Genomic DNA, 17,911 nt, shown 5'->3' on the forward strand with positions numbered 1-17,911 from the left:
ATTTCTTTCTCTGCTTTCCCAATCTCACTAGCTGTCCTCTGTCTATTCATGGATGTAGCCAGATGCTCTTGGCTTTATCCACTAGGACATCTTTGCAGACAGTCTTACTGCAAAATGCTCTCTTGGAGTCAATTCTAACTTCTATTGATACTTAGAACCCATGGATAGGATACTGAAGCTATTAAAGGAGATAGTTAGGCTATCTCAGTTTTTTAAGTAGGGCCTTGAGTCCACATTGCTCAAAAAAAGTAATTAATTTCAATACTTATAAAACATAAGTACTATGTGTTTTGTTAGGTATGAGAAACTACGTATTAGGATAAAATGAAGATTTATAAAAGGGACATGACCCCCCCCCCCAACTCTTCATATGAACTTTTCCCGCCTTTAGGTTCATGATTAGTCAACAATTTTTGGTTTTTTTTGGCTCTATATGTTAACTCTTTTTTCAGCCACCAGGTTCCAGATGCTAACATGATGCCAACTTGACTTCCCTGGGCAGATGACCCCACCAATGTGTCCTGGAGCCCCACTTCCCCAGAGCCCTGCCCCACTAGAGAAAGAGAGAGACAAGCTGGGAGTATGGATCCACCTGTCAATACTCATGTTCAGCAGAGAAGCAATTACAGAAGCCGGACCTTCCACCTTCTGCACCCCACAATGACCCTGGGTCCATACTCCCAGAGGGATAAAGAATAGGAAAGCTATCAGGGGAGGGGATGGGATATGGAGTTCTGGTCGTGGGAATTGTGTGGAGTTGTACCCCTCTTGTCCTATGTTTTTTGTCAGTGTTTCCTTTTTATAAATAAAAATTCAAAAAAACAAAACAAAAAAATAGGGCTAGGGAATCCTTTTATTCCCACACTGATATGATGGGCCTAGACCTCTAGTAGATCCCTCTCTCCACTATCACTCCTCACTTCCATCAGGAACTTTATCACAAGCCCTCTGTGGACCACTCCATCAACTTGTCCTCCGTATAAAGTAACAGTAGTACCCCTGCTATCTGATAATTTTGTGAATCAATATTAAGTCACTAATAAAATAATAAAAAGAAAAAATTAAGAGCATGTCACATTCAGATAAAGAACATATATATATATATATATATATATATATATATATATATTCATTACTCAATGTTTCCATGGAGAACATATTTATTCAACAGTCCAATTACAACAGGTGACATCTATGTCTGTCACAATGTTATGTTTGCCTTGACTTTTCATTGTCTTCTTCTTCTAGCATTTGCCATTGTCTTCTGATGCTATAAGACAGGAGATACTGTCGACATTTCTTTGAAAAGCCTTGCCTACCTTTAATTTCCTTACAGCATCTCGGACAACTTCTGTTCCCTTGGGCTGCTCCACTTCTGTGCTGCCAAGAAACTAAAAACAACCACTGTGAGACACAGGCTTTACTCTATCACACATCACTGCTAAGTCTTAACTATAAAATGGGTGACAGGACAACAGCAATGCAATGCCAATCCATAATTAAACAATTTATAAAATTCTGCTACCTAAAATATAAAAATATTATTTATAAGGTCTAGGTCTATACTCCAAACTTAAAAAAAAAGACATTTCCTAAATATTTCATTTTCAGCTATTTTTAGCAGAATGAAAATCAAGTTTTACTTTTGGCATCAAAAGAATAAAATTGATCTCAAAAACTAAAATTTGAAGTGTTAATAATTACCAATTATGCTTTGTAAATACCAAGTATAAAATGTTATGTATTAGCTACTTTGTACTTTAGCTCTTAACATGCTTGTATTAATCATAGCACACACTCTGGAAAGAAGCTTATTAGATAGTGTGTTGCTTTTCCACATGCACAGCCCAAGTCCAAGTTTGGGCCCTCTACATAAAAGGAAACTTCCAGGCTGTGGCTTCTTCCTCTTGGACTGGCTCTCTGTCTCTATCTGAAAAAGTTAGCTCAGAACATTAAAGATGCGGAGATGTGTGTGTGTGTGTGTGGGGGGGGTAGTATAGTGGCTATGCAAAAAATACTGTCATGCTTTTGGCTCCAAAGTCCCAGACTCAATGCTCAGCTCCATCATTAGCCAGAGATTACCAGTGCTCTGGTGAAAGAGAGAGAGAGAGAGAGAGAGAGAGAGAGGAGAGAGAGGAGGGAAGGAAGTGAGGAAGGGAGGGATCTGGAGATAGCTAATCAAACAATATATTTTTATTAATTAAAATATATCTGGAGATCTTTAGTGAAAACTATCAAAACTTTTTGAAAGAAAAGGTTTCAAGGGGGTCAAGCAGTGGCTCACCGGGTTAAGTGCACACAGGACAAAGAACAAGGTCCAGCTCACGGATTCTGGTTCGAGCCCTTGATTCCCCACCTATGGGGTGGGTCATTTCACAAGCAGTGAAGCAGGTCTGCAGGTGTCTCTCTTCCTCTCTCCTTCTCTGTCTTCCCCTTCCCTCTCAATTTCTCTTTGTCCTATCCAAAAATATAAATAATAATAACAATAATAAATCAAAAACGGGCACAGAAGCAGTGGATTTGGAGTACAGGCACTGAGCCCCAGCGATAACCTTGGAGCCAAAAGAAAAAGAAAAGGTTTCATAACTATATTGTAGAATAATTATGAGTTACAACATCTCCTAAACTTAAGCCAACATGAAATAGTCAAGATTGATTACAATTGAAATATGGATAATGTAATCTATAAAATATTTCTATATAAGTAACAAATAATTATGAAATTCATGAGGTGTACATGAGTTACTAAACTTGTTTTACCATATCACATATTATAATACACAATTATAATACCACGGGGATTATAAATTCATTATACTTTATAGCAAATAATTAGGCATAACATTTTTAATATGCCAACTCACAGAGGGGAACTAAAAAGTCATGCCATCTTACCTTTTTTAAAAAATGGTGGTTTAATAATGATTGGCAAGATTGTAAGATGACAGGGGTACAATTCAACACAGTTCCCACCACCAGAGTTCCATGTCCCATCCCCTCCATTGGAAGCTTCCCAATTCTTTATCCCTCTGGGAGTAATGACCACCATATTTCTTTTTTAAATCACATTGTACTTCTTCCTTCATTCTTTTAAAAAATAGTAATAACAGGGAGTCGGGCTGTAGCGCAGCGGGTTAAGCGCAGGTGGCGCAAAGCACAAGGACCGGCATAAGGATCCCGGTTCGAACCCTGGCTCCCCACCTGCAGGGGAGTCGCTTCACAGGCGGTGAAGCAGGTCTGCAGGTGTCTATCTTTCTTTCCTCCTCTCTGTCTTCCCCTCCTCTCTCCATTTCTCTCTGTCCTATCCAACAACAACAACAATGATAACTACAACAATAAAACAACAAGGGCAACAAAAGGGAATAAATAAATAAAATAAATATTTAAAAAAATAGTAATAACAATAGCAACTGAAGAAGTTAGACTTAAAGGATCTCTTTATTACTTACAAAAGAGTTACCCAGGGAGCAGGGCAACATGTAATAATGTAGATTCCTTGGCCTAACAAGACAGTGTTATTAATGTTATGGTGAGGAAATTATTATTTTAAGTATCACAGGAACATCTTTTGATTAAAGCCTCAAGCAACGGAAGTAGAAAATAGAAAAACAACAGCTATAGTGAGAGGCAGGTTAAAAAAAAAGTGAATTTTACAACACAGAGGATAACTGCTAATCTACTTTCCAATGAGCTCACAGAAAACACGACATTCAGAAGCAAAATAACTAAATAAAAGTTTCAGTTCTCATATTGTATAAGGTACAAGGGTTCTCTTTCTAACCACCCCCAAACCCATATGCTCAGACTACACCAATTAGCAGAAACCAGGATTTGGATATTGTATCACCAGGAGTTTGGTTTGCCATATTGTGACCTTAAGTTGGTTGGCCAGATCTGCAAACCAGATCAAATAAAAGGAGAAATTTTCAGCTTAAAAGGAAATGAAAACCAGCAGCTAAGGTGTGGGAAATAGCCAAAACTCTTCCTGACACCAATGAACCTGTGATATTTCTTCTGTTTCAGATTAGTGTATCCAACCTTGGCCGCATGACAGAATCACATGGGAGCTTTAAACTTAGGTAAGAGCCTAGGAGTCTGGTTTAATTAGTCCGGGGGCAGAGCCAGGACATCTGTGGATTTTAAACCCCCCCAGGTGATTTTAATGTCCCACTAGGTTTGAAAAGCACTGCTTTAGATCAGCCAGAACGGATAAAGAATTTCAGTCCCAGGAGAGGAGTTAATGTAAGTAAACAGTGAGTGAAATCATGAAGAAAGAGTCCTATTCTCAGCCTCTCTGAATTTATCCTGTCACTTACAGATTAACCATTATTTAGTTATCTAGTGCTGAGGAGAAGGAGTCAAAGGCAGACAATTAAGTGCATTTTGAACTGGAAGAAGAGCGTGTCACGTGTCAATGACACATTGTAAGACTTACTGGAAATATTTATGGAAGAATATTCAACCTTGGGGAGAAATGTTGTGAGTCATGAGCATTCTATGTAAACAAGTCCATATGGGAAAATGATGGAAGGACCCCAAGGACATTCTAACTGAATGAGCCTCTTACAGTGCTCCTGGAACCTTTTTAATACATTTCTTTCAAGCTGGTTTTAATGAAACCAACTTAGTAATGAAACACATGGAGGAGCTTTGAATGGTGGTAGGGATTAAACTACAAAGAAGTCTTAATATGCAACTACTATTTAGCCCACTTTTTCTATGTAATGTTAGGTAAGCTAAATGAAAAAAATATTCTAAAACTAAAATAATAGACTGTTCCTTATAACAGTTCCTGCATTTTAAAATTTTAACGTCATCACAGTTCTTACTCAGATTAAATAATTTGTAATGGGAATTCCGTATGTTTATTAAAGTATTTAAAGACTCTTAACTATGATGCAGCTAGCTGGAATACACTCAATGAACTGTCAGGAAAAGTCATGACACATTTTTGTAAAGAAAAACATAGAAAAATACATCGCGACTTTTCAAAAAAAAAAAAAATCCAATAGAACTGAAGATGTTGGAGAAGCTATTTAATTTCTGCCTTATTAGATTCTTGAAAAATAACGGTGATAACGCTAATAATGTTTTTTTTTTCTGCTTACAAGTAATTGTTCTGAAAATAAGGAGATACAGAAAACTATCACTGAGCTGCAAGTGTTTCGTAATTCTATGGAAGGAATGTTTTAGAAAGACACTACAATTCAGTGGCTCTCCTGATATCCACTTTACCGCAGTGCTATGTCACTTTCTGTTTCCTATCTAAGTTGCTAGTAATGACTCACACTTAAGATCTTCCAAGGAATCTCTAAGGCACTGATGTTATCTCACCAATACAAAGAGCCTCAAATTCCTGGGAAATTTTGTATCCCACCTCCCCCAACATTTCACCACATTCTTTAGTGAGTGGCAATAGTGTGGAGTGCTGTGTGGACATGTAACTAGTCCAGTCCCTTTGTTGGGAGGTGGACTGAGCCCTCAGTATCATATTACCAGGCAGAACTTCTTCCAGAATCAGGCTTCACCTGGTATTCTTGCTTCATTCTTTCTCCCTCATCTCTCTGGCCACAGGCAGTTAAATCCTTAATAAATCACTAGCACCAGACTTTTTGACTCAGTTTAATTCTGGAAGAAACTGTCCTAAGACTAAAAATGCTTAAATGTTTATATTCAGAAATGTACAGTCTAGTATACAAGTCCACAAGTAACTGAAATACTCCACTACAAGCGCTCTCAAAAGACTTGGACAAACTACATAGGGTAGAGATGAGTCTTTCTTTACCTCTCCCTTTGTTTTACTACTATTATTTTTCCTTGTAGTGTCAAGTCTCATACATGAGCACTTCTATTATTGCCGGGATGGATTTTTCAGAGAGAGAGAGATATCACACAGGAAGTCTATAGAAATGCCACCCTGAACATGCCTTTTGTCCGATCTTAGAGATGTCACACAGGGGAAGATAGCACAACACTGGCTCTTGTGGGTTACCCATGATGCAGGGCTGACACTTGTACAAGGTGAGTATCCTAACTCAGTGTGTTACCCTGAAGCAGGGAGTTTGATTTTAATCATTTCACACTCTCACTAGGGTGGGAAAACCGAAAGAAAAGACAGAAGTGCACACAATGCCTGTGGAACTAGTTAATACCATCCCTACCAAGTTGTTCCTAGCAGGAAAAAAAAAAAAAAAAAAAGTCAAGAAGTCACAGGACTACAAAATGCTAGGTCTGACTGAGAGCAGAGGTGAGGCATCTACTAGAAACAAGAAAGTAAGCCAAAGTCCACTGGACTCATTGCCCAGCCTTAATCTTAGGATATTGGAATCTAGCCTTACAAGCCAACGTGTTGGAAGATTCTATCCAAGGGATCAAGGAAAAGGCAACAATCTGTGCTGACACTTGAGGAAGGGCAGACTGATGAAATGCTGACATGTCCTCTCAATGTACACAAAACAACCAATCAGCTTCAACATTCTTCAGTGTTAATCCATACCAAACTGTCCATATACTTGAGGACGGACTCACTAAAAATGAGAAGGGTTGGGGAAACAGCACGGTGGTTATACGGAAGCCTTTCATGCCTGAGGCTCTGAGGTCCCGGGTACAATCCCCAGTATCACCATAAACCAGAGTGTAGCAGTGCTCTGGTCTTTCTATCTCTGTCACTTTCTCTATCACACTTTCCCCTCTCAACTTCTGTCTGTCTCTATGCAATGATAAATAAATAATTAAAAATAATTAAAAAGTAAATAAATATTAAAATATAGCAAGAAAAGAGAAACAGGAACACAACACATGACTAAAAGTATAGTTAATTTAAATACATTGCACACACACACACAAAAGACTAGATGCTATATGAACAGCCTTTAGAAAACAGTAACAGAAAAAATCCTAACAGCAAAAAACGACACAGACAACTTAAGAAGCAGTGAGAGTACCAAAAGTAAAATTGAGAAAAATCTACCAAAATGAATGACCAATGCTTTCTACTTATCGTGTACTTTCCTTAGGCACGGGAGATACTATTTGCAGAACAAAACAAAGAAAACCCTCTGCTCATGGGAGTCGGGCGGTAGCACAGCGGGTTAAGCGCACATGGCGCAAAGCACAAGAACCAGAGTAAGGATCCCAGTTCGAGCCCCCAGCTCCCCACCTGCAAGTGAGTCGCTTCACAATCGGTGAAGCAGGTCTGCAGGTGTCTGTCTTTCTCTCCCCCTCTATCTTCCTCTCCTCTCTCCATTTCTCTCTATCTAACAACAACGACAATAATAACTACAACAATAAAACAAGGGCAACAAAAGGGAATATATATATATATATATGTATATATATATAATCCTCTGTTCTTATGTGTCTTATGCCCTAGTGGATGGAACCAAATATAATACTGTAATATAAATAAGCCAATTGCATAACAGTTTAGAAGTGCCTAAGAGAAAAAACTGCTTGGAGAGTCAGGTACTTCAAAAAGAAGAGACAAGCAAGTGAGTAGTGGTGTGATCAGTAAAGCACTGTAAACAAGGAATCCATGCATAAAAGCCACAGCAAGTTCTGGGCCCCAATCTCAGAATGACTTCTTTTTTTGTATAGTAAAACGATCCCCACAGAGAGGCTGGCTAGTTGATTCCCAGTTGGGTACTAGGAGATAGGCAGAGGTGGCCAAAGGCTTCAAACTCTCAGGGCCACGCAAACACCAGAAGACAGAGGGCAATTAAGGTTGGAATTGATAGATGTCCTACACATATTTTTCTTTTTATACACTACTTCAGCACAGAAGTTATCATGCACAGAATTGCAGGGTGGAAGCCTCACCAGTGGTGGAGCAGGCTGCAGTGTCTCTCTTTCCCACTCTCTCTTCCCTTCTCTCACTCTATATTCGCTGTTTCTATCATAAATACATGCAAAATAGCAAGTGACACAAGATAGATCTGCTGGAGAATTTCTCTTGGCTATGCTTTCAAATTTGATCCTTGGAACAGCATCAACATTATCTGAGAAGTTCTTAATACAAATAAAATTAATAAAAAATTAATACAAAGCCTAGTGGCTCTAAGCTCTGTAGGTGGACCCTATGATGCTTCTTTTTAATTCATATAGTTTATTGCCACTGGGGCTATCGCTGGGGCTCAGCGCTGGCACGACAAATCAACTTTGACAAACACTTTGACAAAAATTCAGGTATGCATTTTAGGACTGAAATAGTCACTGTGACACCCTCAAAACAACTGGAAACATACACACAACGAATGAGGTTCATCCTGAACCCACTAGAGATAACGGGAAGATCATCCAACATGAGGGGAGGACCAGGTCTGGAAGTGACTCCTTGGGCATCCATTTTGCATGTGTGAGGCTCTGAATTTACTTTTTCTTCTTGTAAAAAAAAAAAATCTGTTTTGCACCTAAGGCTTTTCACTGGGTCTTCGTGACTGCAGGATTTTACTGGGTCCAGTAGGGCAAACACTAGAAGAAGAACTGGGTCCAGTATATGTATGATGATTAAGATTGAGGAAGAGAGAAAGAGAGACAGAGAAGAGAGAGACCATAGCACAAGTGATCAGCACTTGTGAAGCTTAATTTGTGCAGCTGTTTCCATGAGGTTAGGCTGAGGCTCAAGCCTAGGCTCTTCTGCACAGAGGTCACAGAACATCCTACTGGCCAGCTAGCTACCTTCTGATCCCCAAAGCTCTGAAGTTGATTCCTTGCACTGCATGTAACAGAGCAATGCTCTGATGAGTGTTACTCTCTAATAAAAGGAGGGAACATCCTAGAAATACAGAAGACCAGGAATTAGCAGTGATGATGGAAATATAATTTCAAATTCTAAAGAAAAAAATGCATTGAAACCCAAGTTTTTAGGCTGTAAATAGGGAAAAATGTTGCAATAAATATGAATAACATTGAAAAATAAGTCAAATTCTTAAGTGATAACAAGTTGATGTTCCACATATTTATTTCTTACTTAAAATATTTACTATGTATTTAAAAAAATATTTACTGGGAGTCAGGGAGTAGTGCAGCAGGTTAAGCACACATGGCCTGAAGCATAAGGACCAGCGTTAAGGATCCCGGTTTGAGTCCCCCGGCTCCCCACCTGCAGGGGAGTCGCTTCACAGGCGGTGAAGCAGGTCTGCAGGTGTCTATCTTTCTCTCCCCCTCTCTGTCTTCCCCTCCTCTCTCCATTTCTCTCTGTCCTATCCAACAACAATGACATCAATAACAATAATTACTACAACAATAAAACAAGGGCAACAGAAGGGAATAAATTAATTAATTAAAAAATTAAAAAATTAACTATGAGTCAATATTTTCTATTGCTGGGTGTACAGCAGAGAAAAGTGTCCTGGTCCTCACTGAGGCTGATTACACCATTATAACAATGGTGAGTGTATGTGTGTGTGTGTGTGTGTGTGTGTTAGTGTATTACCACCTTAAAAAAGAAAGACAGACATATAACATATCTTAGATGGCTTATGTTAATAATAGAGAGTGTGAATAATTAAGGTCTAGCCATCAGGGAAGTTTTCACTAAAAAGGAGGCATTTTAACAGACTCTTGAATGAAAGGAAGAAATGGAACACAAACGCAAACCAACTGAGGTTACAGTGCTTCTACTGCAGCAGCTAAAGGAGCAGACTTGACAGCTGTGTGTACACAGCGGACCTTGAAGCAGAATTCTGCTAAGATGTGTGGAGAAGGGAAAGCTTGGCAGTGAGGCCGAGTGGAAGGCCTGACGTTGAGAGAAGTGTCAGAATCACATCCTCAGGCAGCTGCCAAGTTTGAGAGTGAGAGAGATGAAAGAAAGTGATGTTGAAAATTCGAATCACAAAAGTGTTCAGACTAATGACAAGGAAGTCAGAGAGCTAGGTCATTACACTAGTAATCAGTGTGGGCAGAGCTCACACATAAAATTATATGGGGATTTCTTTAAAACTAAACATGCACTTATCAGATATAGCAATTATACTTTTGGGTGTTTAGGGGCCAGGTGGTGGCGCACCTGGTTAAGCCCTCACATTACAGTGCGAGAGGACCAAAGTTCAAGCCCCTGGTTCCCACCTGCAGGGGGAAAGCTTCATGAGTGGTAAAGCAGGGCTGCAGGTGTCTCTGTCTCCCTCTCTATCTCTCTCTCCCCTCTCAATTTCTCTCTGTCTCTATCCAAATAAATAATTACAGATATTAAGCAAAACATTACTTTTGAGTTTTTATACCAGAGAAAAGAAACTATCAATGTGCAAATATAACCAAGGTTGAGTATTTGTAAAAGACAGACAGTAAAATCAATCCAAATATCCTTTGATGACAGAAGAGTTTAAACACAGCTATACTCTGGATTTCTACTCAGCAATAAAAACAAATGAATTCTTTATATTCTCCACTGAAGGGATGGATCTCAAGGATATTGTGCTGAATTTCAAAGTCTATTTAAAATTTTATTTCAATTTAGGCATTTTACCTAAGTGAAAAATACAGAAATATTTATCCTAGATAACATTCTCTAAGAAATGGAACACTCACTAGTTTAACATTAATTTAAACTAAGTAAAATTAATAAACTTTTATTTGAGCTCCTCCCAGTGGCAGAAAAAAAAATTGTAAGGGAGTTGGGCGGTAGCGCAGTGGGTTAAGCACAGGTGGCACAAAGCGCAAGGACCAGGACCAGCGTAAGGATCCCGGTTCGAGCCCCCGGCTCCCCACCTGCAGGGGAGTCGCTTCACAGGCGGTGAAGCAGGTCTGCAGGTGTCTGTCTTTCTCTCGCCCTCTGTCTCCCTCTCCTCTCTCCATTTCTCTCTGTCCTATCCAACAACAACAACAAGATCAATAATAACTACAGCAATAAAGAACAACAAGGGTAACAAAAGGGAATAAATAACTAAATAAAAATTATAAGAGAAAATAATGTCGTCACTTTGTTTTCCTGCATGTGGAGTTAAGAGTATGGCAAAGAGCAAAACATTGCGTAGCAAGTGAAAATGTCTGATGCTATTCATTTTTTTTAAAATTCTAGATTTGAGTATTTCCCTTCACTCTCACAAATGCACACTTTTCAGTAAACCAATGTGTTGAATTTTTCAAAAAATATATTTTAAGAAAGATCAAACATGGGGCCGGGTAGTGGTTCACCTGGCTGAGCACACATTATGCTGTGCAAACACCTGGGTTCAAGCCCCCACTCCCCACCTGCAGGGGGTGGGGAGCTTCACAAGTGGTGAAGCAGGGCTGCAGGTCTCTCTCTCTCTCTTTCTCTCTCTCTCTCTATCCTCTGTCTCCCCCTTCCTCTTAATTTCTGGTTGTCTCTATCAAATAAACAATGATAATAAAAATTATTATTAAAAAAAACCTGTAAAAACAAAAGATCAAACACTAGACCTTATAAGTACACGCGTGTGTCTTGTGCATTTGCACTTCGAACTGAAATCTCCCTCTGTATTTATGAATAAATATTTTTATTTTAACATCAATGTATGCTACCCATAGGAAATTTAGAAACTACAAGGAAAAAAAAAAAACGTATCAATCAAACTTTTAGCTCATAGCCATGAGGTAACTGCTAAACCTACTCTATGCTACCTTGTAAATTCATGTTAAAAGTAACCTGCCGATGACAGATTCAAGTAAACCTAAGAAAACCAAAGCGGTGGTGTTGCACCCTCTGGAGTACACCCATGACCATGCTCAAGGACTGGGGTTCAAGTCCCAGGTCCCCAGTTGGGGGGGTAGCTTCAGGAGGGGTGAAGCAATGCTGTAGGTGACTCTATCTTCCTTTCCCTCTGGATTTCTCTCTCATGTCAAGTAAAACCATTAAATTTTTAAAAAAGCAACTTTTCAAAATGAAATCTATTAAATCAGTATACAAAAGTATTTATTTAGATATCATTAGTCATAGATACACACGTGCATTTTGACTACTAGCTAAATGATTACAACAGTTGGTCTACATGTTGAGAAGTATGATGACTATATACATATATATATATATATATATATATATATATATGAATGGTCACAACTTATATGAAATATAACATGTTTTTTCAAAAATCTTTACTTTTTAAATTTTTTCATCTTTATTTGATTACTGGATAGTAGAGATGGCCAGAAATTGAAAAGGACGGAGGAGACTAAGAGGGGGAGAGACAGAGAGACACCTGCAGCCCTGCTTCACCACTCATGAAGCTTTCCCCCTGCAGGTGGGCACTGGCGTCTTGAACCTGGGCCCTTATATATTATAACATGTGCACTCAACCAGGTGTGCCACCCACCACCTGGCCCTGCAAAAATCATTTTATAGAAATCACTTTCTTACAGGAACATGCTGGTTTATAAGACAGTTGCACAGTTTCTCATCTCCCTGTGATCGCTAGCTATGCACCACGCCCATAAACACCTGCCGCCTTCCTCTATAAAACTTTGCAAATACAAAGTAAATTTTGGACTCTATGAAGCTAATTATATAGTCATATAAGTATCCAACTAATGACCTCTTTCTCAATGCTTTAGAATACCTAGCAGATGTACATCCAACAGCTATTCAAGATGTAGTCTGTTAGAATTAAAAACATACATGTACGGGAGTTGGGCAGTAGCACAGTGGGTTAAGCACATGTAGCACAAAGCATAAGAACCAGTGGAAGGATCCCGGTTCGAGCTCCTGGCTCCCCACCTGCAGGAGAGTCGCTTCACAGGTGGTGAAGCAGGTCTGCAGGTGTCTCTCTTTCTCTCCCCCTCTCTGTCTTCCCCTCCTCTCTCCATTTCTCTCTGTCCTATCCAACAACAATAACTACAATAATAAAACAAGGGCAACAAAAAGGAAATAAATAAATAAATAAATTTAAAAAAATACATGTACATGGGTAACATCAATTCACTTTGTATACAAAAATTTTACTCTAAGTTTTGGTCCATACTCTCAAAGGGGAAGAAATGCTAGGGAGGATGCGTTAAAGGGCTCTGGAACCTAATTCCATCAGGATGCAGAGAGAGAAGAAGAAGAAAAAAAAAAAAGGGGGGGGGAATATGTGGAAGTAGTAATGGATGCAAGTGTGACTTAGAAAGGAAGAGAATGCAGTACTATAGGAAAAAATATAGACAGATAGACATATCGCCATAGACAGAATTCACTTTATTTAGTCAGCCTTATTCGTGACCCTGGGACAATGACTGCAGTTTCCAATGCAGGGAAAGGAGTAACAGAAGCCTGGTGGTGAGAACGTGTGGAACTGTACCCCTGCTGTCTTGTAATTTTGTAAACCAATATTAAATCACTAATAAAAATGAAATAAAAGATTTGATTCCATAGATTTCTTGATTCAAAATGTTATTGTGATATTTCTTATTTGACCTAATATTTCCTTTAACTCCCACACTTATTTTTCAAATAGTTAAGATAAGACAGATTTCACCTTTAAACTCCCTGGAAGAATTACAGACACTAGTTCTGTGATGTCTGGAATACTTGCAGTTTTTATGTCCATAAGAAGTGTCTTACATAAAGTTTTGAAGATTTGAGGCTTCTACTTTCATGACTAGATTTTATTTGAATTTTTTTTTCACTTGAAAGGTTTATGACTTGTTCCACTGCCAGCAGAGAGCAGCATTGGCCACCAGATGGACAAAGTCACACTAACTTTTGTTTGTGTCATGAAATGTTTTTAGAATCCCTCTATGAACAATGTGAGTTTTTATTTTAATACCAGATAAATGAAAATTAAAATAATCAATTACTATTACTAACTGCTCTGAAGTCTGACACTAGCAAGTAATGGAATTAGTTTATAAAAATATATGTAGCACACACCTTATTTTTTATCAAATGAAAAATGTACTGATTTTACATAAGTATATAATCTCTAGATAATTATTTAAAAATATTAAGTGCAAACAGCTTTTGCTTTTTTTTTTTTACAACAAAACTTTTCTATCTAATAGCAAAATAATTGACGGTAGAATGACCAGTAAGTATTTCTAATTCTAGAACACGTAAGCAGGAAAGATTCTATTTCTTAGCTAAAGTTGTGGCACATGAAACAGAATAGAACTGATTTTCATGGAGTTAATTTGATTGCATGTGCATAAAAAAAGTATTCATACTTCTAATCACTCAACAGCACCTAGTAGATAAGCAAAATCAAAATAAGCCGACTTAAAGTCTTTATTCAGCTGACTTGACATGTCCCAGTGCCAAACAGAAAGCAGCTTTTTTTTTTTTTTAAAGCAAATCATAATCATCAACTGCTGAACGGACCTTGATCAATCAGATTTAAAACTATTACTTAGTCACCAAGGACATAATCCTGAAGGGAAGATTAAAATGCATCTGTGGCAAGAAAGGTTCTCTGTTAGACTTGAAATACTGTAAAGGCTATCACGTAAGGAGGTTAGAACATTCTGGCAGAGGAGTGAAACTATTAGGCTCAGTGCTACAAACTCCATTTCATATTTGATTTGATGTTTAGGCTCTTTGATCTACTGTCATAACACTAAATTATATCATTTATTTTACTTGAATATAAGATGTTTTATTTTAGTAGTCTTACACCAAAAATAAAATTCCCGGGCCTGAGAGACAGCACAATAATAATGCATAGAATTTGTGTAAGAGAGGTCTGAGGTTCAATCCCCACTAACACCAACAGTTAGAGTTGATTGGTGTTCTGGTCAAAATAATTATGGCAATAATAATAATAGCATAAATAATAATCATACTTCTATGTCTAACACAAAAATAAACCTCTTGCTATAAGCAAGAAACCATTCTCATTGCCCTCTCTGAAAGGAGAGGCTGTCCTAAATTCAGCTTTGAATCCCATTCACAACCAAGAGCTGCCAGTTTTTGTCCCATTCCAGAGATGCTTCCAGAGTCCAGTTTCCACAGCTGAAAGGGGTATTCACTTGCATTGTTATATATCAAATAAAAAATAAACAATTTATACAGAAACCTAATAGCATAGACTCTGGAGTGAGAGAAGATTCACAATTTATTTCTTTAAAAGAAGATTTATGTGGGCTAAGTTGGCAAATTAAAACAAAACAAAACAAACAAACAAATCTGTCCACTATTAAAAAGCACATTGCCAAGCTTAAGGACCCAGTTTCAAGCTCTGAAACCCCCATCTCTGAGTTTGGGGCAGGACTGGGGTGGAAGGCTTGACAAGCAGTGGAGCAGTGCTACAAGTGTCTCTTCTTTCCTCTGTCTTCATTTTCCTCTCTTTGGATGTGTGGTCTGCCAGGAATAGTGAGTGCCATCTTGCAGGTACTGAGCCCCAGAGATAGCTCTGGCATATGAGGTGCAGCAAACCCAAGATCTCACATATGCCAGCCCTGAGCTCTGTCAGCTAAGCCAAGCTCCATTTTCCCATCAGATAATGCGACTGTGGAGTATAGGTATGTCATCAGTCAACTTCCATCCTTGTAAAGATGTAAACGAAGTAAAACCTGGGATGTGAAGTAATATCTGAAGGTCACGGAACATTAGGCTCCTATTCTAGCTTTCTTAATTTTCAATGCACACACTCTTTACTTTTACTAAAATAAGATAAATATAGAGTAAAAGATAACTAGACCTTTTTTTTTTTTGCCTCCAGGGTTATAGCTGGGGCTCGGTGCCTGTACCACGAATCCACTGCTCCTGGAGGCCAATTTTTCCATTTTTGTTGCCCTTGTTATTACTGTTATTACTGTTAGATATAATGGAAAGGAATAGGGAGAGGAGGAGAAGACAGAGAGAAGAGAGAAAGACAGACACCTGCAGACCTGCCTCACCGCTCGTGAAGCGACCCCACTGCAGGTGGGGAGCCGGGGGCTCAAAGCCGGATACTTACACTGGTCCTTGCCCTTTGCGCCATGTGCGCTTAACCTGCTGCGCTACCACCCGATCCCCAAAGATAATATAGTATACTGCAGATACAAAGGGTTTAAGTTACATCACTTGTTTACGTCTCATTCATTAGGCTAAATTTTATGCTATATGCTCTTTGTAATGTGGAGATCCACTTAATCTACAGAGTATTCGGTAGGTACACTTAGTTACCTAAATTTCCAAATACTCAAATGCCATTCATTTATTGATCTTTTCAGTGCCCATAACATTAATAAATTGGTGGCAAACTTATTATATTTTTCCTAAAAACTAAATGAGCAAATGTAATCAGTGAGGCCCAGCTGGTGGTGCACATGGTTGAGCACACATAGTACTAAGTTCAAGGATCCGCACAAGGATCCAGGTTCGAGCCCCCGGCTCCCCAACTGCAGGGGGAGACACTTCACAAGAAGTGAAACAGCTCTGCAGGTGTCTGTCTGTCTCTCTCCTGCTCTCTTCTCCTCCCCTCTCAGTTTCTCTGTCCTAAAGAATAAAAATAAAATTAAAAAAAGGCTACCTGAAGCAGTGTGATCATATTGCCTAATGTAAACAGTGACTGGCATAGCATCAACATTCACATGTGTGCTTAGAAACTACAATCAGAATAAAACGTAATAGAAAATAATAGCCACATGCAAGCAAATCACAAAGAGCCAAGCCTCCCACAAATGACTATGAAATAAGCAAGAAAATACAATGATAAGCCACCAACTGTCTGGATTTTGGCTCGTAAGGCTGTCCGCATCCTTACCAATGAAACCAAGCTCCCAGATGACCAGGTACTCTGGACATATGACTGTGAGTTCTAGGGCAGCAAGTCACCAGAGTCGAGGAGGTGAGGTCCTGAGTGCAGACTGGGCGGCAAACCATCTCTAGAGGTAAGAGGCCCAGATTTCAGTTTTCTGGCCCTCCTCCCCTCCACAAGTATTTCAAAATGTGGCTCATTACCAGAAGGTGGGAAGTTGATTTGAGTAACAAAGCTACTCTAGGGTATCAAGTTGTGCTAGGAAAGCTCTTTATTTTTGCAAAAGGACGGGGTCTTTGGGGTGCTCTTCTCGGCAGCACTGGACAAAATGGAACCACCACAGCATGTACACAAACAGACCCATACTTTTATTGCCATGGCGCTTTGCCAAATACAGTTCTAGTTGCACCACAGTTTTAGCTAAATAAGATATTTTAAAATTCTATTTACAAAAAACTATTGCTACTGCTGGAAATAATTGTTCTTTATGTGGTTAGCTTGCCAAATTCTCTTATTAAGTCGGTCTATTGACTGTAAACTTGAGTCAACAAAGTCATCTTTACCAACAAAATAAACATGTTTATTTTTTCTTTTCCATACTGTTAACAATGGTTTCATTTTCCTCGCTAAATGTGTTAGTTGCAAAGCAATGCTGAATAGCAATAATAAGGATTCACAGGCTATTCACAATAATAAGGATTCACGGGCTATAATTTCCACGGAGCTTAAACTTTTAGCATTACAAATTGGTATTTACAAGACAACAACAATACAGTTTGTTCTCGTTTTGTTCCAGGTTTTCACTTTAACAAAATAACTTCTCCAAATCTACTTGTGTTCCTGACCTCTATCCAAGAAGTCCTCATTGGCAGAAGCCCCTTACATGTCAAGAACTCTTTAATCTCTCCTAAGGGTTAAGTTTATCTTTTTCTGCCCTTTGGAGAAATTTTTCCAAAGCTCCTTGCACTCCTTCTAATTCATCCCCAATGACTTCTCACTCAGACACGGTGTTATCATAAAGATGACGATGATGATGATTGTGAGCATCATCACGGATTCATTCTATATCCTGAGCCATTCTAAAGTATTCATTGTGTAATAAGCTACATGTTAGACATTGAGACAGAATAGTAAACCAAACAGATCCAGGAGACTAGAGGGTAGCACAACTGGCGGAGAACAAGACTGGTAGGCCTAGTTCCACTCCAAGTACCACAGCTGTGCTCAGATTTTTCTCTTTTTCTCAATGTGTAATTCTATCTTATACAGAATAAATAAAATGAATTTTAAAAAATAGAAGA

General features: G+C 38.7%; 1 protein-coding gene across 7 annotated transcripts in view; it reads right to left on the reverse strand.

The window, feature by feature from the left end:
• GULP1 (GULP PTB domain containing engulfment adaptor 1) overlaps nucleotides 1-17,911 on the reverse strand; it is a 246,125-nt gene that overhangs the window by 54,541 nt on the left and 173,673 nt on the right. For all 7 annotated transcript variants that reach the window (XM_060177596.1, XM_060177601.1, XM_060177599.1 and 4 more), the window contains one exon: nucleotides 1,320-1,391. In XM_060177596.1, the coding sequence (XP_060033579.1) occupies nucleotides 1,320-1,391 (72 nt within the window). The remainder of the gene's footprint in view (nucleotides 1-1,319; nucleotides 1,392-17,911) is intronic.

Source organism: Erinaceus europaeus, chromosome 18, assembly GCF_950295315.1.
Source record: "Erinaceus europaeus chromosome 18, mEriEur2.1, whole genome shotgun sequence".
In the NCBI taxonomy this organism is placed as follows: domain Eukaryota; kingdom Metazoa; phylum Chordata; class Mammalia; order Eulipotyphla; family Erinaceidae; genus Erinaceus; species Erinaceus europaeus.